The 27776-nt window shown below is 37.5% G+C and overlaps 1 protein-coding gene across 2 annotated transcripts in view; it reads left to right on the top strand.

The window, feature by feature from the left end:
* LOC127938655 (serine/threonine-protein kinase MRCK beta) overlaps nt 1–27776 on the top strand; it is a 61568-nt gene that overhangs the window by 3610 nt on the left and 30182 nt on the right. For both annotated transcript variants that reach the window (XM_052535427.1, XM_052535429.1), the window contains exon 2: nt 17789–17880. In XM_052535427.1, the coding sequence (XP_052391387.1) occupies nt 17789–17880 (92 nt within the window). The remainder of the gene's footprint in view (nt 1–17788; nt 17881–27776) is intronic.

The raw sequence follows: 27776 nt of genomic DNA, 5'->3' as shown, positions 1-27776 counted from the left end.
AACTCTGTGATGTAAGTTGCTGGAAGTGAACGATTGACAGTTTTGGTGGAAATATAGTAAAATAATAAGAGAAGCTCTAACTGTAGTCCGTTGACTGAGTTCTTCATCCACTGATATAGTGAGAAGCTTAGTTTCAGTGTCTGTCCAATTTGATGATATTTAGATAATCACTTTTTTTTTTTTTTTTTTGACTCCCGCTACATTTGTTGAGTAATTAGTGATCAATAACAAAACTGACATTTTGGGGTGGAGTATCCCTTTAAAGCTCCTTTCAAACACTGCACGTTGGACCCGCAATATTTCCGGAACATTGCCGGGTTGCCTTCTGTATGAAAGCAACAACGTCCCGGAATTGATTACCGAATTGAACCCGGGTCGGGGACCTAGTAACATTGGGGGGTTCGACCCGGGACGAGCGCTGTGTGAACAAAAGCCAGATCTAATTCCGTGTCGAAATGATGACGCGCGTTATCGCGCGACTCTTTTACCGGCTGTTTTGAAGGAAGATCAACATTCACGACGAAAACATATGTGCAAACTGTAATGAAGCAGAGATCAGTTAATTACTCACATTCCGCGCTGACGCCAAGTGAAAGTATAACGTGCCTAGTGTAGTCGACTCGTACATAGGGGTGTGACGGTTAGTATATAACCGTGAGACCGACGGTTATAGTTGAACACCGTCATTAGAACTCTATAACCGCCAAAACCGTGTAATTAAAATATTTTTTACAAACATTTTTTATCAAAAATTATTTTCATTTTTTAGATAAGATCATAAGATGCGCAATATATCGGGAGACATGGTTTTTACCACTTAATGAAGTTTTGTAAATCGTCAGACATGATATTTACCACTTCATAAAATTTTGCTTTGTAGAAAACCTTTCTTAAAAACGAATTTCGTTTTGTACAAATTTTATCTTAATTTTAATAAATGTTTCATCAACCAATTGCATGTATTTTAATAAATAAAAAGCAAGTAAAGCAGACAATGATAACCGTGACATGGAAGCACCAGCGCGCCGCGTTCACTTGCACTGCACTGTGACCTAGAGCACATCTCATCATAAATGAAACTCAGCGTAGGCCTATGCCTCATACTTTAGCATTAAATATCTTTGCTGCATCCTTTCTAGAACAGACAATGGCTTTTTTTTTGCGGCTCGCATCAGCAAAGCATTGCATCGCCATAGACCGCAAAACAAGCAGCGGATGGCGGGCGGGTGCGGCTTTGAAATTTGCTCTATGATTTCCATGAAGCAAAAAACGAGGACGGAATCTCGAAATCCAGTCATGAAAATGAAACTTGCATTTTAATATGGACAGTCATGGAATTTGCCAAAGTTAGCATAAAATAATCAAATCAAATCTCCATATGGACCAGTATCTGTAAATGTTAAGCCGCAAAAGTTGTTTAAAATATAAATCCGTGTTCTGCGCGTCTCTGTGTGAATTAATGAATGGCAGAGACGTGCAGGTTTGTTTACTACATAGACTGAAGCGCATGACGCTTGCATTAATTTCAGCATCTGAGCTTCAGAGTTCTCTCTCCTTCAAGCGATCTGAACTTTTCAGCTCATCTCAATGGACACACAGCGCACCTGTATTTGATGCTCTGTAAACTCTTTGTGAAGGCACACGACTCACCGTCACTTTACTGATAGCGCTGTTTCTCAGAGAGAGAGAGCGAGAGTCTTACTACGCTTAAACAACACGCTATATGTAAACTATTCTTTGTTGTCTTCTCCTGTCAAAATAATGGATTAAATTTAGAAATATTCATATTCATTTTCGAACAAGCAGAAGACATACCAGTTTCTCCGGTAGTGGGCGGAGCTAATGGGCAAATGGCAATGGCTTTTTTTTTGCGGCTCGCATCAGCAAACCATTGCATCGCCATAGACCCCAAAACAATCAGCGGACCCCCCCCCGACGGTTATGTTATGAACCGTCACATTTGACTCACGTCATAACCGTCATCACAAATTCTGAAACCGGCACACCCCTACTCGTACATTACACGTCACGCGCTGATGTCACGTGTCGTTACGGGATCTTCAAGGGTTGTGTGTGAAAGCACGCATATATACTGGGTCATCACTGGCAGTGTGAAAGTGCCAGATCGAGCGACCAGGGATGAACACTTTACCCCTGTATTTGCCGGAATGGCAGTGTGAAAGGGGCTAAAGGGGCTTAAGTGAGCTGATTGATGGTCATTTTGACAATGGTTGCTGTTAAAACATGACCTTTAAAAAAAAAAAAAAAAAATGGTATTAAATGTATAGAAAAGGGTGCATGTGAATGAATATAGCCAGTGTTTAAATTGTTTCAGAGGCATAAAACAAAGTCTTTTGATTTACTTAAATTTTTTTTATTTTTTTTCAGAATAAATAACATGCTTAGAATTTTTCCCATTTAGAAACATTTTTGTGTCTGAGATCCCTGTGGGATCTGCACCTCATTATCACAGACAGACATATTGACTGCTCCTAACATTCTGCTATTGACCGGATTTGTTAGTTCACAGTCCATCTTGACTCATTAGGGCACTTTTCCAAGAGTGGATGAGCTCTGACTGAAGAAATTTCTCCTCTGTGTTGCACAAGAAATGCTAATGTGAATCTGAATTAGTGCACACAAATCCATTTTGTTATGTGTAAGAGTCTGAAAAGAAGTCGAGCTTGGATAGTTCATGAATGTAGTGCATGCTTCTAATAACTATGTTTATAATAGTGCTGTCTTGCAAAAGTGTGAGTAGAACACTTATTAATCATTGCAGTGTCTTGGTCCTTTACTCGAATCCTGTGCATGTGAGCTCTCAAATGTAACACAATGCTATGAGCCGGCTTGCCAAAGTCAGTGGTGACAGATACAGCGGTATGAAGGGATGGGCATTTTTCAAAATTATTGTATCTGAATATTTGGGCTCATAAAACAAAAAAACTGAGAATTTGTTTATTTAAATGACCTTCAAAGAGATTTTTTTTTTTATATAATGACATTTTTATCACCATTTCTGAACATGCTTAATAGGCATTATACACAACAATGTTACAATATATCTTAAGGTTGATTTTTCTTTAATTAAAAACATGTAAACAAACAACAACAAAAATATTGATATATTAATAGAGAACAAAAGTATTCGAATGAAGGCTTGCCTTCTGAAATACGAAATGTGCTATGATTGGTTAGCTGGGCCAGTGTGTCTTGTGATTGGCAACACTCTGGGCCTAATCGGGAAATGTCATGCTGTGATCAACACTTGTGTGATGATGGAGTTTATTGTACAATCTTTGTTGCGTATGTTTCATTGATCAGACAAACACCAACTAGGCCTGGGCGAAAAATCGAATGAATGAATTAATTCGAATTTTTTTGTTAAAGGTGATTTAAAAAATAAGTAAATCGAGTTTTTGTGTAATGGCGCATTTTTGGCTCCCCGGAGCTTCCGTAGCGTTAGTTTCACATGGCAGTATGGCAAGAAACAACAACAACATCATAGCACACACGAAACAGCAAGCGACAACATGGCTACGGGTGAGAGTTGGAAGTTTGTTCAGGAATAAATGAATAAAATCATCTGTTGTTTGGAACTGGTATGGGTTTGCTGCGACAGACGTGGAGCAAGAGACCCCACGCTGCAACATTTGCCTAAAGCCCATCGCAATCAAAGTTTCACCTGAAACAGAGACATCCAGCCGAATATGAAAATGGGGGTTACATTTGTCTTGCTTTTTATTAGGGCTGCTCCGATCACGATCGGCCGATCGTTAATGAGCATCTCGTCAGTAAAGCCGGTTCTCTAATCAGCTGTAAATTCCCTCAGGTGCGTGATTTCACATCGAGCAGCTGTTACTACTCGGAGCCATTGTTAACTGAGAAGATGCGCAAATAAACGCCGATAATGAAGTGGATTTGCGCATCTTCTCAGTTAACAATGGCTCTGTGTAGTAACAGCTGCTCTATGTAAAATCACGCACCTGAGGGAATTAACAGCTGATTAAAAAAAAAAATTAAAATCGGAGATTTTACACAAACTGAACAATGTTATATCAACTGATTCACTATCTTATCTCTTATTTATATTGACAAACCAGTTCATGAAACCCCACAATCATGAGATTGAACAATAATGAAAGAAAAATAAGATCTAAAATGTTAAAACTAAATAATAAATGATATAAATGGTAAAATGATAAATTAAGTAAATCATTTAAATAACTAATGATTATGAATAATTATATGAAGAAATGGATTATAAATAAATTAAAACAAGAAAATAAAAACACAACACAAATGTACGATTGCGCTCTTGATGCATCACACACAGTTTGCATTTGAGGATCCTTCGATCCTTCATCACTGATTCCCTGCTTTTACGACAGTAGTAGCATATAGTGTTTTTATTTTTCAAATAATAATTACAGTTAGAATTTTGACTATTGGTGCACACCCCTTGTTTTATGCAGGTGTTTATGCCTGAGTTCCTACTTGACAGTAGACTGAAGATTATTTAAATTGGAGGATTAAACACAATAACACATTGGCTAGTATTTACCAGGCGGCAAGGAAGTCGACCGGAAGTTGAAGTCGGGTGGGGGCTGCCATCTTGTAGCAGAACTTCACTTGCGTTAGCATTCCCATTGACTCCCATTCATTTTGGCGTCACTTTGACAGCGAATAACTTTACATCTGAGGCGTTTAAAGACTCTGTTTGTCCATTATTTATTTCTAAAGATACACGACAATGTATAAAGGGCTCCATTACCTTCTATGTTACATTATGGCCCCGTACAAACAGTTTTTGTAAAAATAGGCTAATGATTGCGTCATAACCACTCGACTCTCTGTCGCATTACCGTAAGGACATGAGGAGAAGCTCGCAGGCAATTAACTTAATATGGCGTACTGGCGTTACATTTTAAAATACTATACAAAATAATTTATCAGAATATTTACTCCTGCTCAGTCACGCCAAAGAACTCCCCGCTCAAGCTCGCCGTCTCTGCAAGATTAACGATGGCAGTTTGCACGCACAACTACTAGAAGATTTACATCTGTCAGACAGGTGGCTGACGTCATCAAGCTTAGTTTGAGTCTGCGCGTCAGAAACGGAAGTGCTTAAAAAACGCTAAAAACGGGCTTCACTTGTCTCAATTGAGTCCCAATGGAGTCGCTGTGCCCATTTCTTTTACTGTCTATGGTATTATGGTATACAAACGAAGAGCATATATAATTGAGGAACATTAAACATTGTGTTTATTTGAGCCACATTTGGAATGGCATGATTTTAAAGTTTAATTTATAAGTTTTGTGCTTTTAACTATTATTTTATCTATTATGTCCCTAAGCATTCAACCCCAATCCCAGTGAATATGGAAACCTTCATTCTAACTTCTTCTAACTGATCATGTAGGTCAAAAACACATGAAACAAAGTTCAACATTTCCGTGCCTATCCATATTAAACTATTTAAATGTAAATTAATTTAATCTTACCCTGCAGTACATGAACAGTGTTGATCCTGGATGTTGTAATCTGCAATCGTAACAAATACGTAACAATCGTAACATGAGGCTTCTCTCGCTTGTATTGTGATAAAGCCTTGCTTCCAAATTAATATTGTTAATACCCACTATACTTATTTTATACAGGTTTTAGTTGTTAATATTTAATTTTGTTCATTTATTTAGACAAAAAGTATTGAATTTTACACTCTGACAGTTATTGTCCAGTATTTTTTTATCAGTGCTGTTGTGTAATATAGTGCTGAAGAAAACATCTGGCATATCCATCAATATCAAATAATTCTTAGTTAATGTATTTGTGTTGATATCAGGTATTAGCTTTTTATTTTGCATACAAAATAAATCAACTATTTATTGGTGACCATAGGATGAAAGTAATTACTGACAATTAATCAGTACATGTGCTCTCTGGGAATCGAACCTGTGGCCTTGGCAATGCCAGTCACGCTGTATCAGTTGAGCTACAGGAAACGCCCAGAATCTCGGCCTACTCCCAGTGTTTGTACACAAACAGCCCTGTGCCGTCATGTTCACCCCGCTGTCCTAATGAAGCTGCAAAGCAGGTTCTGCCTTTCTATTGTATTTCAACCCTTTAAAATAAGGATTTGGGCTGGTAAACAGTACCTGGATTCCCAGCTGGCATCCACTCTTGGGATGAGCGCTGTTCCTCTCACCTCAAACATAGACATTTGAAGTCAAGCATACTCTGTCCAAGACCCAGCAGGGACTTTAAACAAGTTACACTCCCCTTATGAGCCTGCTTTTTAAAAAGAGGGGTCTTCAAAGTGTCTTCAACATGACTGACACCAGGGCAAACCATGCCCTCTTGATGGAGGAATCGTCTTGTTTGTTGCTGTGTACACTTGTCCTTATTTACAGCAGCTGCTGCCTATTATTCCCACTGGTTTTTGACTAGCCTACTTTCACAAGAAGCAGCAAATAACCTAATAAGAAACTGCAGCGACTAGAGAGACTGTTTGAATCTGCTTGCCAGAGAGAAGGTGGAAAGCTGTGGGCCCTGCCATATAGGCTCGGATCGGGCTGTGTAAGCTTGGGTTTTGGCCGTGTGGTCTGTTTACAGGCCCTCTTTGCAGCTTTGCAACTCTTTAAGTCTTGCACCTGCTGAGATTTTTTTCTCTGCCTCATTTTCAAGACATTCCCGTTTGCCGTTCTGACACGCACACAGTTTTAAAGGCCTTGCCAAGCATTTTACTTTGCTTTTATGATATGTTGAATATCATTATCATCCTCGTTAATGAGAATATCCTCAAGTGGAGCTGAACTGTAAAGTTTTTTTGTTTTTGTTTTTAATACTTTCTATAGTGTTGCCTAATTTAGACCCTCATAATGTTGTGCATTAAACCACTACTCTTCACAGCAAGATCAGCAATTATATGCTAATTAGGCAAACTAGTAAACTATTCATGGTTTGAGATTTATTGTTAATGCTCAAAGATGTTCCCTGCTAGGTGTTGATATGAAGTCCACATTTAAACTTTTTTATATATATACATTTTTTATCAACCAGTGTCTTTCATACAATGCTTTACCATTGTGCCGCTTAATATTTTTGTAGAAACTGGGATGCATATTTTTTTTCTGGATTCTTTGATTAGAAAGTAAATAAGAGGCATTTTAAAAAGCCTTTATGAAATAGAAATGCTTTGTAACATTATGAATGGCTTTACTGTCAACTTTGGTCAAATGAATGCGTCCTTGCTGAATAGTAAAAAAGTAAAAGTAATTTTTCTAAAAAATCTCTCTGACCCCGAACTTTTGATCAGATGTGTATTTTGGAAATCACCTGTCTGGTTTTTACTTAAAAAGACAAAAACACACTCGAACAGCAATGTAATGGGAAAGGCAGATTCATGGTCCACTTTTATACTCCGTCTGTGACACAAAAACATCTAAATCAATTTCAAGACACAACCTAGGCTGAACAGACCAATATGTCCAGCCCTGGGTTAGGGCCGTTTCATAGTCAACGCATCTGTACGCACACGCGTCCCCGAGGCTACGCATCGTTACGCTTCGGCCGCCATTATGCGTCGGTGTGTAGCCAAATGTGTCGTCCAAGTTTTTGATACACGACGCGCCGATTCACGCAATACTATGCGTTGTCGGTGGCGGCGACATTGCAAGTATTGTACATTAATTCCAAGTATATTGTGTTTACAGAAGAAGAAGGTTTGAATACAATGGCGGGCGAAGAGGAAAAATTATGCGAACTTATACGTATTCATCCACATTTATACGATAGTTCATCAGCAACAGAATACACTCCTCTTCAGTTGCCATTGTGATCTGAATATCACGCGACCCGACTCTACTAATATCACCCGACTCTACTACCCCCTGTTGCATGAGCGGCGTATTGCATACAAGCATCACCTGTGACGCTTGCGTTCACTGTTTAGACTATGAAAGGGAGCGCGTCGCTCGCGTTGCTTGCTCGCGTTTCTCACGTTGACTATGAAACGGCCCTTATGCTTCACTCTTAACGGGAGGAAATGAGCAAGCTGCAACTCCCATTACATTGGAAATGTCTGGTATGTCCTCTGCCCAAAACTAGTCCTTTTGCCGCCTGTGAACTGACCAAATGGTCTATGTAAGGCATCTCTCTTTTCACAGCACAGGCCACCCTGAATCGTTGTATACCACTCTGACATACTCAGAGTCAGGACAGGGCTTGTGTCAGGAATGCCTTTCAAAACAGACCTCGTTCACTCCTGAACTTTACAGATAGGCAAACCGCAGTGCCAGGGGTTTGAACGCATCGTAATCCACCACACGTTTTGCAAGATGAACATTTTAAAGGGTTGAGTCGCTGTCCCTCAGGATTGAAGTCACCTGACCCGAAGCGGTGGCTGGACTGAAGAGAATTCCAGTCATTCCTGCTAATATCCTCCCTCAGCACAAGGCATGTGTGGGCGATCTCCCCTCCCCCTTACTTCCCCTCCTCTGTTTTCAGGCCGACGGCTGCGAGCATTACACAGATTAGCCGTTCGGCTCTCCTGTAAAGCCGGGCCTATAGGCACGAGGCCTCTACATCACGTTGTGACGTACAAGTGCACTCATTGCAAATCTACATTGTTGTGAACTGTGGCACAAACTGTTCTGGAAAATCAACCAGCTTTTTCTTTTCACGATCTGATTGGGGGGAAGGTGAACGGCAGGCACAGCCTTCTCTTTTCCAGATTTAGATGTGTCATGCCCGAACAACTCCAATAAATGTTTTCGCCGCCTCCTCTGAGCTTCTTTTGACTCGCCCAGAGAGACGATCTGCCGTTTTTGTCATAACCCAAAAGCACGTTCTAGCACTCCCTCTCCAGATTTCGCAATAATGACTGTTCGTCTTTTATTCCTTCTCTTTTTGACATGTTGCAGATGCACTGTCCCTCTCGGCTTGTTTCTAAGCCCGCTTTGCGCTTCAGGAGAATAAAAGCCACTCCACTGAAAACTTGACCTCAAAATAATTAAATACAGTCAGCGTTCCCTCACGCTCGGGTTTCACCTCCCTTTATCTTTTTTCGGCATAAACCAGGATCAGTTTTTATGGTTGAGGTTTGCTAAGATTAAAGAGCATATTTGATTGATCTATCCATTGAAAATTTGCACGCATGCACCATTTTGTCTAGGCAAGACTTTCAAGCGACACACCTGGTCTTGCGTAAATGTGTGCCTCAACAGCTGAAGACGCAAGTAAAGAATGACACCGAGGCTCCGTCCCTGAGACGTCTCACTGACCCATTCATGCCAATGTTGGTGACTGTTACCGTCAGTCCAATTGTGGTGGGAGGCCACATTTGTCCCCCTTGGCTTTATTTTTGTCTTGTACATCTTCATTATTGTGTAACACCAGCTGAATTCTGGTTAAATGTCCATATTAGGATTTCAGCGGCTATTGCTGGATCAGTTATGGCATAAATGTTGTAGTCTTGATGTCAATGTTGTTTTAACTTTTCACTTTTAGTAGTGCTAAAATAAATAACTTTGCATCAAGCGATCTTTGCAGGAGCAGCTATTGTGGTTTTCTGCTGTTGGATAGTAATGTTTGTGTGTAGTTTTTGCCCTCAATTCACACTGATTGAATCAAGAGCTGTCTTGGGTTATCCTGATTTTGGTAGGTGTGATAAATCTGTACCTTTTAGGCCTGTTGTAATTATTGCGTAATCAACTGATTAGGACTATTGAAGAAAACTAGAAAATTATTATTTTATAGAATTTATTATTCATTTGTGATGCTTCGTATTTTGCCATAAAAAAAAAGTTAAATTTAAAATAACTGTATCTTCTTTGTGCAGAAAATTAGATAAAGATATATATTCAGATATAAAGAATACAATGTAAAATGTGCTTGCAAGACCCTATTAACTTCAGGATCAAAAGGCTTAGTTTTATTGCTATGATTCACACATCTGCACTGCATAAATCTTTGTCTTTAATGTATGTTTTAATACACCCTAAAGTGACATAAATACATCTGGTTAAAGTTACGTTTTTTGGTTTATGACTCTATGTACTGTACGTGCATCCTCGGAGGAAGGATGATGGTAATTGTGGTTATATTGAGCTTTCTCAGTGTCCTATTATCTTACTTTAACCCACAGAAGGAGAATTTGTGGATTGGGTCATGAAAAGTGGAAGTTGTTTTTTTTTTTTTTTTTTTTTTTTTGAGCTGAGCAGTTTTTAGAGATTGCAGATGCTATGTGTAAAATTAAGTGATTTTGAACAGATTATCCTAAGCATACAAAAAGCATCAGCCTGTTACCACAAGAGTAAGATTTTGCTAGGCTTTACTAATGGATGCATATGAGAGATACAAAAAAAAAAAGTGTATAAACCATAAGTTATTAATACTTGTTTAATTTAGCTGGTTTAGCTGTTTGTCTCCTGATTTTTCTTTTTTTAGTAAATGATTTTAAGTGTTTTATAAACCCTTTTCCTTGTTTTATCTCAAACTACAGTACTATGGGCTAATAGAGTTTAATAGACAGCAGGCTGTCTTAGTGAAAGGCTTCTACAGGGTATGTCTGTAACCTTCATTTGACTTGTGTCAGAGAAAATCTGAACCTGAAAAACACGCCTAGAGTTAGGTTTTTTTTTGTTTTGTTTTTTCCTGAAGGCAGTCTTGAAGATTTTGGTTGTAAACCCATGTTAACCTCTCTGCCATCTAACTTGTCTCCATATAATCTAGATGAGAAGCATCACTCCAGCCCACCTCAAAACTAGGTGAGCTGGTGTGATGGTCCAGCACCGGTCTGCACGGGGGTGAGTGTTTCAGCAAGAAGCTGCCAGTAAATGGCTGTTTTGGTGGGGGCTGGGGTTGTATGGCAGCTGGTGCAGGATAATGGATTAACCCGGGGCGAGGCCCTGATGCTTTTACCTCCTGCAAACAGCCAGACTGTCCAGCAGTCATCAGTCCCTCCACGGCTGCCTCTGAATGATTTCCTCATCAATGTTTAATAGGCCATTTAGTGGCAGTCAGGCTTACTCACTGATTGAGCCCATCAATAAGGCACTCTTCATGATATTGACCACACCACAGTCAATCCTTCAAGAATTGTCAAAGATTATATGTTGGTCTTCATGTGGTTCTTAATGTTCACGGTTTGCACACTTAGTTAAAAGTTAGAGGTGTTTTTGATCAAGCTCATGGATTTATACAGTCGTTTTTATTGGAAGTATCATCAAGCTACTTTCAAAAAAAGTATGCATAATGTTGCAAATTTTTTTTAAAGAATCCTGGAAAAAAAATTTTTTTTCAACATCGATAATAAGAAATGTTTCTTGAGAATTAAATCAGGATATTAGAATGATTTCTGAAGGATTTAAGTCGTATTACTGTTTTCATGGCTTTTTCTAATCTACAGAATAAAAATACAGTGACTTGGTGAGCATAAGAGACTTATTTGAAAAATATTGTAAAATCGTATTGACTCCATATTTTAAATCGTAGCGTTTAGGGCCTTGTCACAAAACTCACACATTGTTTTTAGAAAGAAGTTTCTTCTGCTCATCAAGCCTGCATTTATTTGATCAAAAATACAGAAAAAACAGTAATATTGTGAAATATTATTACAAATTCAAATAATAGTTTTCTATTTGAATGTACTTAAAAAAAATAATTTATTCCTGTGATGCAAAGCTGAATTTTCAGCATCATTACTCCAGCCTTCAGTGTCACATGTAACATCCAGTCGATCACATGATCATTTAGAAATCATTCTAATATTCTGATTTATTATGAGTGTTTGAAACAGTTCTGCTGTTTAATATATTTGATGAATAAAAGGTTAAAACGAACTGCATTTATTAAAAAAAAAAATCTAATAATATATATTCTAATAATATATTTTCTTTACTTCCACTTTTTATCAATTTAACACATCCTTGCTGAATAAAAGTATTGATTTTTATTTAAAAAGAAGAAAGAAAAAAATTACTGACCAGTCGTGTATATTGTTATTACAAAATATTTATATTTTAAAAACATGGCTTTTTTTTTTTTTTTTTTTTTTTTTTTATTCATCAAAGTATCCTAAAAAAGTATCACATTCTGAAAAAATATTAAGCAGCAGAACTGTTTCCAACTTTGATAATGAATCATCATATTAGAATGATTTCTAAAGGATCATGTGATAATGATCCTAAAAATTCAGCTTTGCATCACAGAAATAAATGATAATTTAAAGTATAATAAATGTAAAAACAATTATTTTAAATTGTTATAATATATTAAATTTTTTTCTGTATTTTTGATCAAATAAATGCAGGCTTGATGAGCAGAAGAAACTTCTTTCAAAAACATTAAACATAGTAATGTTTCCAAACTTTTATATATATATTATGAAAGCTGAGTTAGCAGTGATCATCTATGGCTCAATGGATCTGTAGCTCAGAAGTGTTCGGAATCTCACAAGACACTGTCTGGGGTATTTGTGCCTCTTAGAGATAGCATCCTCCATTTTCTGCTCCCCGGCTCCTGTCTGCGGTCTCTGAGTGAACACGCTGGTTAATCACTGGATAAAGATCTTCATCAGCCACTGGATGCCCAGCAGGACAGTGAAGCACAAGTTTAGGTTTTCCGGCATGTTTTATGTGTGCTCTCAGATTGGTGCACTACTTTAAATTGCCAGTAAATGTTATCCACTTCCTCAGAAATACTTGATCTAACATTTAATGAGATGCTGGATTATTGTATTATAATTCACACACCAACATATATTAGTCATACTTTGCATTAAAAGTAAGTTTTAACCTTGTTTTAGATATGCTAATCTATGGCACACTTGTTAAGATGCACACCAGGCCAATTAATAAAATAAAAGATGTGTTACTAGGAAGAATCAGCATCTAGAGCAGCACTTTGAGCTCCAGAGCCGATCATGGTCTCAAAGTCTGTCGTTTGCAAGTGTCTTGCTTAATGAAGAGTGTGTGGATGTAGAAAACAAGGTGAATGAAACAAAGACATAGTTTACTTTTATTACACTTTAAATATTAATTTGACAACATTCTGAAAACTGCTGTGAGAAGATTACTGTTATTTTAACTACAAAAAAAATAAATCACACTTCTATCTATCCCTCTGTCTGTCCGTCTGTCTGTCTAAAATTCAGTTAAATTATAGCTCATTTTATACCATTATTGGTAATTGGTTTAGTCTACTTTAAGAAGTATGACAAGCAATGTAGAATCAGGTTATATAAAATAGAATAAAATCCTCTCCAGATCATCCACAGATGGCAGTTTGTTAACAGATGTACAAATATCTCTTTCATTATATCTTAAGAACACAATTTATTTGTCGACAGGTTCTTGATTCTTCCGTTCTCCCTCTCTCTTATTCTGATGATACACACTTTCAGAGTTACATAATAGCTTTTTTTTTTATGACTGCACTAACCAATGGCTTACTAATAAACATTTTTTCATCCCCTGATCATAGTGTGGCCTCTTTAGTTCTGTGTTGTGACTCGGGCCGCAACAAGTGATTATTTTGATAATGATTAATCTGACAATTAATAGAAAGATTATTTGACTAATCATCTATTATTTAATTTATCATTTAGACGTCGACTGATTATTCAGCTTTTGCAATTAGTTGAAATATTTCTACATATTCTAACAAATAAATTATTTCAGCTTTTGAAAGTCAATTGCAATTATACAATAATTTATACAAATAAATATATATAGCACACAAAATTATATGACAGAGAAATTCTCTTATTCCTCATTTAATTAGCTATATGAAAAAGTAACTGAATGACACATCATTCTGCCTAACATCTCTTTTTGTAAGTCATTAAAATAAAGGTAAGCAGTTTTTTTCTTTTTTGGATAAACTATGTTATTATTCACAATGTAATCTCTCTTAAAATACCCTTTAGGATTATGATAATCAAAACAGTCCTGAGCTAGATCAAACCGAACTAAAACTTTAATGAAATATTTTTTTCCCCACTAAGAAAAAGATTGTATTATTTAGCTAGCAGGAGAGCTGCTTTATAACAGAAAATCAATGTATAATTCTAACTGAAAGTGATTCTGGTTTTTCATGTTTAAAACTGTAAAGCTGCTTGATTTAAGGCTATCTATTGCATCTAGTACTGTTATATAAATAAACGTGACCTGACTGAACTTGACTGTACTGGAGTGCTGAACTTCAGAGTTCTTGGAAACATCCTCATTGCTGTAATCAAATGTGTTCTTAAGTGATGCTTTCACACCATGGTCAGTTTTTGGTGTTTTTTTTTCTTATTGAGAGGAAAAATGCTTGGCATATATTAACATATTCATTCAAACGCCACTCAGCAGCTTCAGGTTCATCTGCGTTAGTTCTGAACTCAAACACTGTCTTCTCTTGAGTTGCATCCAGGAAGGCTGAATTACAGTCTTGCGCTACAGAGCCACACTGGTAAAACCGCTTTAATGCAGGATCTCGCATTAGGTCATATAAGATCAAATGACTACTCGACAACAAAAATATGTTGTCGATAATGTCAGTATGGCAGAACAGTGTGGGCTGTGTTATTCAGAGCTATAGGAAAGTGTCCTGCTCCCTGTGGCTCACTCTAAACAATAGTCTTCTCATCTCCTGAGTTGCAAAAAAATCACTAGTTTTTAGTTGTGAAATGTAAAATTAACGTTGTCCTGTTAGTCATCTGCTCCGGCTGTTTTGGAATTATAAGCTTGGATGCTTACAGTGATGTGTTGTTGGGAAAGATCTCCATGCAGAGCGCCTCAGTCATTGAAATGGGGCTCTTTCTATATAAAAATATATCTATAGAGTGTGAAATGTCTACTTTAAAAATCAAAAATCAAAAAATAAAATAAACCAAGCCGGTCGACCAGTGCATATGTACTCTACTGTATAAATTAAAAATAGATTAATCATTGTTAAAGCTACGAAGTTACTCGCCAAAATAGTTATTTTGTCATGGTTTAGTATGTATTTGTTCGTTCAAGTGCAAGAACGCCCAGCCCTATTAAAATTGCTGTTATTAAAGTAAAAGTAATGTGTACCAAGGATACTACAAACGTTTTAATGCAATATTACAAGATATAACTTTGATTAATGTTATTAACTTTTATTACAGTGTAATGTTTTAGTAAATGCTGAGATTAGAGAAAGATGACTAAATTCTTTAGAAGTATTTTTATTGTTAGTTCATGTTAGCTAATGCAGTCTAAAAAATGGACCATTATTGTAAAATGTAAACAACAAAATAAAAGTAACTAGACATAAACTAGTGCAGAGTATTTTTTATTTGGCTTTAGTTTTGCTGTGACCCGTCATCATTGTTAAATATTGAATTGTGTCATATTGATTGGAGATGCTCCGCTCTGACACACATGGGATAATGCAGTCTATTTTAAACTCCTAAAGCTAGGGCTTTTATATGTCAGGTCAGGCGTGTCCTCCATGAAGACATTGTTAGATGATGTGTGTTATGGTATTAATGAGAGCAGTAGTTACAGAGATGGTGTTACAGTGTCTGTAGTGTTCACTGCTTCATCTATCACAGTCTAATCTTTGTGCTCAGGCCTCCAGTCTCTCGTCTAATGGAGCATGCCTGCTAACCGCACAACTCTTCTGGATGCAGGAAGTGATACAGCATGACCGGCAAAAACACAAAATACTCATTTAGTCTTCAATGTCACTTCATCTTTCAGAAATCATTCTAATTTGATGATTTGCTGCTGATGAAACAGTTCTTAAAATTAGCCATTTAAAAAAAAATTTGGAACATGATGCATTTTTTCAGGATCCGTTGCTGAATAGAAAGTTCAAAAGAACAGCGTTTATTTGAAATAGAAATTCTCTAGAAATCTTTTGTAACCGTAGAAATGTCTCTACTGTCACTGTAGATAAATTGAAGGTGTCCTTGCTGAATAAAAGTATAAAAAAAAAAAAAAAGTAGTCTCACACTCTCCAGACTTCGTAGTTTCACTTTTGCCTCTTTGTTTCTGTTGGCCGCTGTAACTTTTCAAGGAGCTTGTTTTCATGTTTTCAGTCCTGCAGCTGGAGTTCTGATGTTGCCATTTAGTACAGCGAGCGATGAGAGTTTATTGTAATTGAGAATACATGGACCTGGAGACTTAGAGAAATGCCTCATTATATTTGGGGGCTGAGAGGATTATAAGATTACATGTATGAAAACAAAGCATGCAATTTTGAATATGAAAGGCAGTTTTTGTCCCCAAGGAGTGCTTTTATTGTAATGTGTCTAGGGGTTTTGGGGCCTATAAATATTTGCAATGATTAAAATCATCATCCCTGCATGCCTCCATGCCATTCTTTTAAAATATTATTTCTTTAATATTATAATTTATTTTTCCATTTTTATTTTTCTCATTTATTTTATTTTCCTGTAACAAAATATAAATTATTTTTCAGATTTGTGGGTGCATTCTGAGGATCTTATGGTTGGCAATGGTTGAAAATTCATATGGAGATGCAACTAACTCCTCTAAGACTAATAATCAACAACAGACACCTCATGCACGCACAGTATAGTTCCTTACGCTGAAAATGACATAACTTGCATCACACGTTGTCTGAATGGCCCACGCCGTCCTGTCCTGTCTGAGGCTTCGAGTGGGTGACAGGAAGAGCTGGTCAGTGGGTTAAGAAACACAGTGGTGCACCACCAGTTTATGAACTTCTGTTGTCAGTGCTGCTTTTACTACTAGTAGCTTCCTAAATGAGCGATAATACCAGACTTTTTGTTGTTGCTGTCTTTGGAGTGGCATACCAGTGCGCTGGCCTCATGCATGCTGGGCTATAAAGCTGTCAATAGATGCTGGGCCACTTTGAGGGATCTTCTCATTAAAAGCAGATGATGTTGTTTCCATGCAGCTCTAAGCGTGCAGTTTTGTCTGATCAGCTGAGGTGCAGGCCTGCTGTGCGTTTTTAGAGTTTCGAGCACTTATGAGTGAAAAATGTCTATTGTAACTGCATGAGACTCAGCGTATGTCCTCATATGGTGAGGCGTCCAGGCTGGCTTATCCATGTCTTGGGTGCACGCCAGACCTCTAGTGGTGCCTCGTAAAGCAGGAGGGACGACAGTTTGACAACATGATATTTGATGCACGCTGTTTAGATAACATAATTTCTTTTAATCTCTTCACTGCTGCATTTGATGAAGTCACTCCGAATTGTGTTCAGATTGTGGTGACAATTACATCAAAATCCATAATTTCAGTAGCACATATATACATACTCTTATATTGCTACTTTTGAGACGATCATGTTATTATGTCAGTAGTTTTCAACAGTTTTCTGGCCACTTGTATTATTTTATTTGATTAGATTTTTTAATTTTCATAAACACATTTACATAAACATAGGAATACATGTACATGAATAAATGAATAAATTTTTTTATAAATACATTCACATGAATGCATACCATTATTTCTCATCAAGTTATTCTTTGAAAACACTCATTTAATGACAGTTACGTTTTATACAATCTCAAAATAAATATCCATTTTCATACTTTACATTATTATTCTGTACCGCATTCACTTGTAGCATTTAAAACAACTTTGGCCATAATTTTTAATTAGAATAATATATTATACTTATCATTTTATTTGTATCCACTAGCATTTTAATATTGGTGCATCAAGTTAAGGATTCTTGGTTAGGATGGCTGTGCAAGCATCTTTCTGTATTGGCCATTTCAAAGTATAGATCATAACTTATGATCATAACTACTTCTCTCTGTCTTTATTTACAGTGAAGCCATTCACAACCACCGTGAAGGAGATGCGGCTTCACAGAGATGACTTCGAGATGCTGAAAGTGATTGGCAGGGGCGCCTTCGGAGAGGTAAGGAACCCGGTGAACCCTCGCTGCCTTGTTGGCGTGTTTAAAAGTGATGAAAGGAAATCACCTCTAAATCACTGCAGCCTTTGCCATATTGTGTGGTTTGTTTTCTGTATTTTTCGAAGCTTTCGTTTTCATGACTCACTTTGTGTGTCCAATGAAAACCCCAAACTATCAGTGAAGTATTCACGTCTCTCTTAAGCATCTCATCAGCAGCCGAAAACCAAACCCCTTTCTCTCATCCGAGGGTCCCTGCTCTCCCCCTGCCAATTCCCCGGGGATCTCGGCCTGGCGTTGGACTGCTATTCTTGGGCCGGCACAAATCTAGGCATTTTAGACGGCTCGTTTGTTTTACAGGGGAATTTGCTACTTGTTCCTGCAGTACAACACTTGGACTATTCACTACACACACAGTGCACTTTTCTTTTTCTTTACCAATCTGTCTTCTATCACAGCTACTTTTTCCATTTTTGCTTTTTCTGCTCCGGATGTGTGTGCGTGTTCACTACTCACTGCTGTGTGTGTGCACTTTGATAGAATTTGTGCTCTGCATTTAACCTGAGTATGGGACACAATACCTTGCCACACGTTACGTAACTTCTTTTTTTTTTTTTTAAACCATTAACAATGCTTCATGGGGTTGTAGTTCTTTCCGTCATTAAAGCCATTGAGTAGGGTCTTTTCAAATACTTTTACTTTTAAAATTCCTTTGTAATGTTGCGATTTATCACATAGCTGGTTGGTTTGATTCATGGCTTATGACTGCTTAATGACTTCTAAAAATCCCTATTGGATATTAAAGAGAAAAATACTTCCAAGGCTGCTAAAGAAGTAGGCGGTTGTTCTTTTGCACTCTACAGTCTCCATCTGACTGTCCAGTTATATTTAACACCATGTGATCAGATGAACATCAGTCACACAACACCTAGGCTAGTTGTAGTCTAATTAATGTGTGTTACTTGCCAAACGAAGCGAAGCTACAATCGCATATTCAAGTCTGACTTCATAAAACTTTTTTTTTTAAATAAAAATTAATTATTGCTTTAGCCTGAAACAAAATTCACAGAAATTCACAGTGACTATGAAATATGATGTGGTGATGCACACTATCAGATATTCTGAAATAGGAGAGAAACATTTTGCTGTGTCATTACACCTCCCTCTTAAATGAGTGTCATTTCCTTGGGAAAATGCATCCAATTTAATACTTATGCTATTTCTTCAGCTGAACAGAAGTTAACTCTGTTTTTACAAAATAATATAGGATGATTCAGGACAGGGCTGCATGATGTGTCATTTAAGCATCGATATCACGATGTACGAATCCACGATAGTCACATCGCAGGTTGTGCAAAGTAGGTAGTCGTAGTTGATCCGTTATTCATTAATTATACGGGCCAGCTGCTCCTCGGTCCTTGACGAATGTGATTCGCGGAGAGAGCGCGCGAGAGAGAGCGTGCGCCCTCGAGAGAGAGATAGAGAGACAGAGAGAGAGAGAGCGCTTCAAACAACACGAGCGCTGTCTTGCTCTCTCTCCCTCACGCATATTAATAAATGACACGATGGTGTCGATGTTTAAATCATTTAAAATCACCCCATTTTTGTAAGAAAAAATTAGATTAGATTTCATATCGCAATATATATCGCAGAAAAATAAAATATCGCAATGTCATTTTTTCCCAATGTCATGCAGCCCTAATTCAGAAGCTCTTTAAGACTTTATTTTGCTTGGTCTGTGGTTAAGTCCCAGTGTTTACTTACTCGTTTATAAATTAGTTTCGATTTGCTTCCACTTAATGCTTACTGTCTCTTAGTTGATGACAAAAACAGGTAAGAGGATGTACATGTGAGCAGATGAAGTGTTAATTTAAGTGATCTTTACAACCAAGTTCGGCTCCTTACCGTAGATTCCAGTCAGGAATGTCAGTTGTGGCACAGGAAGCAGGGCAGGATGGTGCAGCTTCCAGGAAAGGCTAAGGAAACCAGAACCGTCTCTAAGGAGTGACTTTAGTAAAAATAGTGATTTACGCGTGTAATTTGTGCTGTTGTCCCCTCCTCAGCCACCGGGACCTCAATAACCCTTCCTTCTCAGTCACTGGGCTTTGTGTGTGTGTGTGTGAGCATCATGTGGTTTTAATGATGATTCAGATCTTTGGAGTATTTTTCAGTCTTTGTGTTGTCATCAAGCCAGGCTATTGTTAGTGTGTGCTGCAGCTTGTGTCGGTTTCAGAGCACTCGGACTCATGTGTGAACATAGTGCTGCTGTTTTGTTCCCTCTCCCAGCCGTTTCCTGTGGCTCTAACATTACAGGATGTACTTCCAGATAAATCTCTTGCATTTCCTGTTTATGATTGATGGCGTGGTCCCAGCTGAAGTCCTGGAATTTGGGACTACTTAAAGGTATAGTTCATTTAAAAAATGCAAATTAGCACTTTTTTTTCAGTCTAATGTCACAAAGCAGATGTTTAACAGAACGTTCAAGCTGCTCTTTTTCATATGATAAAAATAAGAACCGTCAAGTTACTAGAATAACAAAAAGCACAATTTTCTGACCATGGACTGTAGTCAGAAAATGAACAGAACAGAAAATAAGCTTTCAGTCTTCAGTAAGGATGTAAAATCACCATATAAGTACCTTCAAAGTGATCCTTACTACTCTTGCACTGTATTACCAGTTTTCTAAAGCCATACAATATTTGTTGATGAAGAGCTGTTTTTGGGCGATCTATCCCTTTAAGTCTCCATGAAATGAAAAGATATTTCACTACTTCCGTTACATCATGACTTTAAAGGGTTCCTATTATGCTTAAAAAAATAATTTACAAATCTCAAAGTCCATTCCAATGGGAGATATTTCGTTTAAAAAAAATCCCTTTTAAAGAACTACAACAAACAGCTCATTTGGACTACAGCAGTGGTTCCCAGCCACGTTCCTGGAGGCCCCCCAACACAGCAGATTTTCCATGTCTCCTTAATCAAACACTACTGATTCAGATCATCAGCTCATTAGTAGAGACCTGAACTGAGTGTGTCAGACAGATGCAAAATGTGCAGTGTTGGGGGGCCTCCAGGAACAAGGTCGGGAACCACTGCACTACAGCATTGTTTTCCGGGTTTTGTGATTTCACAAAGCGGCCCATTAGAATATAATTAAAACAGTTCCCACCTACGGAAATTCGAGTGGTTGTGGGGCTGGGGAGGGACAAGGTCATGGTTAGAACGCTTGGTTCAGACAGGACAACTACAAAGAAGAAGAGCAGCTCCCGTAGCTTCAAGTTTTCTTGTCTAGCAATATCTGTGCATTCAAAGGTTTGGCACAATCCTCTTGTTTAATATTCTCTGGGTCTGAATCTTGCTTAAATTGATATGGCCATACATATTGACGCCATCCTAGGGGTGTTCTAATAGATGATAGTATCGTGTGTCGACGATAGTCAGAGATATCGACGTAAGCAGATGTTTCTGTCGATAATCAAGACGATATTAGGCTCATTTTCCTATTAATGTATTAGATAATAATAATAATAACTATTATTACTATTTTTATTAGGTGTCTTATAATTCGGCTATCAAACTGCCCAGCTATTTCACTTCAGGACCGCATTTCACACGCACACAAACACGCACACACACACGCACACATACACGCACACATACACGCACACATACACGCACACACACACGCACACAAACGCACACATACACACACACACACACACACACACACACACACAGCGAGTGCACAGGAGGATTAGACCTAGTTGCAGTTGTCCGCTTTGAGTCGGATAACTAAATCCATGAAATGAAAGAGATCGAAAACGAGGAGTTAGTGTTCCACACATTTATTGGCTGGTACACAACGCGCTCTTCTCATACATGAGAGATTAACTCTTTCTTAGTGTTACAAATAAAGTAAAGACAAACTACGTGAGAGCCACTATGGATAAGTTCGCTCTGCTGCCTTATTATATTCATGAACACAGGACTATAATGTGATGCATGCAAAATGCATAGTTTTGGCCGTTACAATGTCTCCATCCACAAACAGACGTACATCGACTGCAGATGTAAGGTATTTGATTGCACTTTAACAAATAATCTGAACGGCCTATATATGTGCAATATTTTAACCGAGCCCTCACTAACTGAGTTTAATGCCACAGTGATGTTAGAATGTATCTCTTTCTTGTTTCTGTGGCGGTGCGTCGGTCTCGTCATGGGGCGCTTGGTCCGGAGCGCTGTATAACTGATGCATCAGTTCAATTCAGCTTTACTCCAAATATATCAACTTAGCCTTTTTGAATACTTGAAATCTACTATTTATTTAATCCATTGACTGATTTTGCAGAACATTTAGACTGACTGTAATATCGTGTATCGTTGATCTCACGGGCTGACGATATGACGATTTGAAAAATCACCATATCGCCCAACACTCACCATCCTAAACGGAACTTTGCTGAAACACTGTCTAAGCTGTTTGCCAATCAGCTAACCAATCATTTACATCACATTTACATTTATGCATTTAGCAGATGCTTTTATCCAAAGTGACTTAAAGTGCATTCAGGCTATACATTTTTTCATTTTTTATCAGTATGTATGTGTGTTCCCTGGGAATTGAACCCACGACCTTTTGCGCTGCTGACGCAATACTCTACCACTGAGCCACATTGGTAGAGCATTTTTCAGACGGCGGACCTTCATCAAACCCGGAAGTAATCAAGCTGTTTGTACCTGGGCTGGGGAGAAAGGTATTTTAATTAATTTAAATTGAGAGCATGGTCTAGTATTCCCCCAAAACAAAATCTAGTCTTTGTAAAAGAGCATAATAGGTCCCCTTTAAGTGGTTATACTATACCGATTATCTGTTCCTCTGCCATGGCTTTGAATTCTCATTTGTATGGAGTAATCTATATTAAAATTTTGGCCGATTTTATTAGCCAGTGCAATTTAAGTTTACCAATGAATGCCCATTTTTTCTAAATAGATGAAACCATGGAAAACTAAAACCTTTAGTAATTTTAGTGCTGCAAGTGAATTGTTAAAATAGGAATCTAAATGTATCTATGTGTAAAATATTAATGATGACCGCAAATGATCAGCAGTACAAAATGGAATTTGCCAAAGTGATGATGATAATTGATAAATTATAATGTATGATTTCAAGAGACTTGAAATAAATTATATGAAGTCAATATAATTATTTTTATGCCACTTTTTGTCATTTTTGGAGCTTGGCAGTACGTTTTGGAAAAGGAAAGTCTTCTGGGTTTGTAACGACATGATTGAGTGTATTTGATGACCGCATTTTTATTTTGACAGAACTGTCCATTTAAATACTAGCTTTTTGTGGTCGATTCTAATGGTTGAAATACTTAAATGACACTCCTTTTTGCCTCACCTGAGACTCTGAATAATTATGTTGAATAGAACAAAAATGATAAACATGGAATAGGGAGGGGAATCAAGGAGAACTAGACTGATGCAAACATTTTTTACATAACGTCACAGTGAGTCACTACAGGCCAGACAAAACCGCCAGTAATGACTGCTACAGAGTGAGAGCTCTACGTGTTGATGTTGAGCGCTGATGATCTGTTCTGTTGAGTTAGTCCAGTGAATCACTGATGTAGAGAATGACTAGGTCAAAGTACACCAAACCCTGTCCTCCTAATTGATTTAGAGAAGACAGCGGCTTCTGTTCTCTGAAGGTATACTGACATAATTAAAGGTCCCATGACATGGATCATTTCCTTATCTTAAAATGCTTTTTAATGTTCTCTTAGGTGTACTTATATTATTAGTATGATTTTTACATTTAAAATGTAGAAATAAAAAGCATTTTTAGATCCTGATATTAGCCCTCTGGCTTGAATGCTCTGTTTGAAGGGGCGTGTCTGCTGTGAGACTCTGAGTAAACCACAACTGTTGTGATTGGCTGACATCGTTGCATTCGAAATGCGTTCATGTGAAACCCCTCTCAAATATAACGTTTTATATATAATATATAACTTTTTATTTTATTTTTTTATTTTTATTTTTTACTATTACAGCTGTCGAGATTAACAAATCGTGGAAGTGTGGATTATATAAAAAAAATTTCGATCTTTTCCCATCACATGAAAGGCTGCAGTGATGAGCATTGAGTAGACAGAGTCTGTTTATCGCGTGGATGCAGTGATCTCGTCATTATTGCAACATGTTATCTCACAAAATGCTTTCACCACAGCTAACAGCAAATACATGAATACAGTAAGAGCTCCGTTGTGCAGCATAACAGCGTCATTCATTGTAACGGCAGTTTGGGCAAGTGTGCAGATATACTCGCGATGTGTAACAGCTCCGGAAAAAAGCGAGCGTTCTTTGATCGCTCTCTGTAGTTAAATCACAATTTAAATAACAGATTTGTTTCATGCTACTAAGAGAAACAACGCGAAGTTGAACGTTTAGTCACTTGCTTGATTCACTGATGCATCAGTATTAAACGATTTAGAAAGAAAGTCTGTGTGAACTTGAATGATTAGCCACACATCAGAAATCACTGATCGCAGATCAGGCATTAATGAACACTGTTACTCACTGTTTGTGCCAGTGCCGTCGAATCCATATCATATAAGTCTGTTTGTAACGCCTGTGCTGAATTATATGTAAATATTTGGGCGGGCAAAGCAGAGAAAGGGGAGGTAACAATTCTCGTTGCAACGTCACAACGAGGAAATTCAAGATCAGCCCGTTTGAGCTTCCATTTTCTCAAAGGCAGAGAAAGATAGAAAAATCTCAATTTACACCGATTCAAATTTCTAGAAACTTGGGGTCCATATAGAGGCTAGGGAAACTCATATTAACCTTAAAAAACCTTAAAAAGTGAAATTTTCATGTCATAGGACCTTTAAGATTGTTTGTCAACTTCAGGCTGAGGATGGATTCACGTACCCACACTCTGGTCCTGATACAGTTGCCCAAAATCAAACGTGCTATATAACAAAAAGAGCGCTGTAATTGATATGATTTTGCAACAAGTCTTATTTGATTTAAAGACTGTTTAGATCAGTGTTTTCCAGTTTTCACAAGGCTAAAGAGGGATCGATTACTCACCCTAATATTCCAAATGTGTATAAGTTTCTTTCTTCTGTTGAGCACACAAGGTGATAATTTGAAGAATGTTGGGAACAAAAACAGATGCTGGTAGCCATTGACATCATAGCCATTTTTTTTTTTTTTCACACTATGGAAGTTTGATTTGAGATGGTCCGATGTCGCAGGACCAGTGTGAGAGAGTGTAGGTATAATTCATAGGACTGTCACTTGCTTTATCATTTTTTGTCACTTGCTTTATCATGTTATCATTTACATTCTTGTTTCAGCAGTATTGCATTAATTGGTCACACATTTTTAGCATTTAATTTATCTTTAATTTTTGTTCATTCATTTATTTAGAATGTTATCGTTTAATGAATTTTACTCATGGTAAATTACTCAGAGTAAAGTTATCCAGAGTAACTTAAGACTGTCTTGGAATTATCAGGTAAAATAGGCAAAAAAAAATAAATTAGAAAGCAATTTAGTGTTGATCTGCACCATATGCCATAGTTTTTGAGCAAAGGTTTTATTTTTTTTATTATTATTATTATTATTATTATTATTTTAATCTTTTTATGATATATAAAAAAATGCTGATTAAAATATTTTGTTCATTTGTATTTTTTCTCTATTTTTATTTTGCCAAAATTTTTAGGGCGAAAGTCAATGAGCTCTTATCACACTTTTTGCGCAATTACGACCCAAAGCCAGTTTTAAATTTTACATTGTCTATTCAGAGCAATGCAACCCCTTCCTTGTCCTCAGGATTGCACTGTTGCTTAGCACCTGCCACACTGTATCACTCTGTGAACTCTGACCTTTGATCCCCTTGGACTTTATGGCTTATGTACATGTTCTCTCTTTTGGACACGAGTGTGTTGGTGACAATCTCATTGCAGTGTCCACTTTGGTCACCTGCTCCCTCTCCTTCTCCATGGACCTCCCCAGCATTTTCAATCAGGTCAAGCTGACTGCCTTTGTGAAAACGTGTGTCTAAAAAAGGAGAAAGGGAAATAGGACATGAGACTCGGAGGGAGGAGGAATTGAGGGGGTTTTGAGCACTCCGGGTTGGTTTGTTTTTGTAATGAGGTCAGTTATCTGCTGCGGTTAGGAGCCTTATAGATAAGAAGAATGTGTGTGATTAAGCTTCTCTTTGAGTTTGTCGTCAACGTGGACCTTTCAAATACTCTGATTCATGCACAAAAACACTCCAGAGGACATCAAAGGGAGTCGAAAAGCGAAAACAGCAGCAGGGCTCGTAATTTGCCCTTAGAGTATGCAAAGTTAGTTCTGTGTTCTTTGCTGACGCAGCACGTTGAGCTGTGGGCAGGTACTTGGGTGTGGGTCCACGTGAGGGGAACACTGTTCCTCCACCGAGGGTAAACACAAATCATGTGACGTGTCCCGAGCAGCTAAGCAAAGTACATGGAAATTCATGACTCCACTTAACTTTTGCCAACTGGACGGTCACAAGAAGCCAGTGGACAGAAGATAGCAGAATAACACTGGTCACGCACAGAATTTTATCTTTAAAAGTCATCGGGTAAACAATGAAATCTCACTGAGATGTTTATATTGTAGATTAACAAACAGCTCCTGCTCTGTTTAAAGGCTTATTTTCCACAGAAATTAACTTATTCGTATGCTATTCCAAACACGTATGACATTGCTTCAATTCATCAATTGAATGGGTGACCTATCCTCATTAATCAAGCAAACATTTGCCCCCGCCTGAGAGAATTGGCAGGAGCCGCCACTGAGGCTAAGTATAAGTTTAGCACAGATATATTTTCACTCGCAAACACTCTGACTGAGGGCTTCAGAGTTTCACTCTCCGTCAAGTGATCTGTGATATTTCTCTGTTCAGAGAGAGAGAGAATTCACGTACTACATTTAAACAATATTCCTGTCAAAATAACGGCGTTCCTATGGAAGTCTTCAGCTTTTAAGAACAGCTGGGTTTTCCGGTAGTGGGTGGAGTTAATGTGCAAACCGCAATCTCATTGGCTGGCGCTCACCTATTACCGTCCCTTTTTTGATTTCAGCAATTCAGTTCGAGCGAACGCACAAAACCTGATTAATATTCATGAATCCAGCAGCTCATTAATCCTTAGTGTGTTTTATAGTTCTTATTATTAGAAATTGTATTATTATTATCCTATCAGTATTTTTGTTAGTTTTTTTCCCAATTGTTTTTTTTTTTTGTCAGAAACATTGAATGACAGAAAAAAACAACCACCACTCAAGTTAAAATGTTCAGTTAAAATGACTAATATGCATTCAAACATGGTTATCAGGTTTAATTCTGATTAAGTTTTATTAAATAATACTGGATTATTATAAAGCTTGACTGACTGATGTTAAAAGTGTATTTACAAAACTAAAATAAGTATACTAAAACTAAAATATTCACTAGCCAGTGGCGATTCAATTGCCAAGGTGTAAAAATGTATTTCTTTTTTTTTTATATATATATGTTCTCTTGTCTTCCAAGTACAAAATAAAGTAATATGGGTTTGTGGGAAAAAATAAAGTACATTACATTTTTGAGTGAACTATTCCTTTGAGTCATGAACCTAACACACATTGCTAATTATTGTTAGTTGTTAATAGTTGTTTTATGTCAGTCACTAATATCACAGTCCCTCACTGTATTATGACTGCATTCATGCGTCTCCTCCTTGAAGGGTGTGTCTTTCATTCAGACAGGGTGTTTGCTGTCCCCACCCCACATGAATAACACCTTTCCTAATATTGAGTCACTTCCCCTGCAGGGAAGACCTTAGTCACCCGTGACATTTTTTTGATGCGCTACA

This window comes from Carassius gibelio, chromosome A20 (genome assembly GCF_023724105.1).
Source record: "Carassius gibelio isolate Cgi1373 ecotype wild population from Czech Republic chromosome A20, carGib1.2-hapl.c, whole genome shotgun sequence".
Classification (NCBI taxonomy): domain Eukaryota; kingdom Metazoa; phylum Chordata; class Actinopteri; order Cypriniformes; family Cyprinidae; genus Carassius; species Carassius gibelio.
The sequence above is the reverse complement of the archived record's forward strand: the minus strand, read 5'-3'. Positions and strand labels throughout refer to the sequence as shown.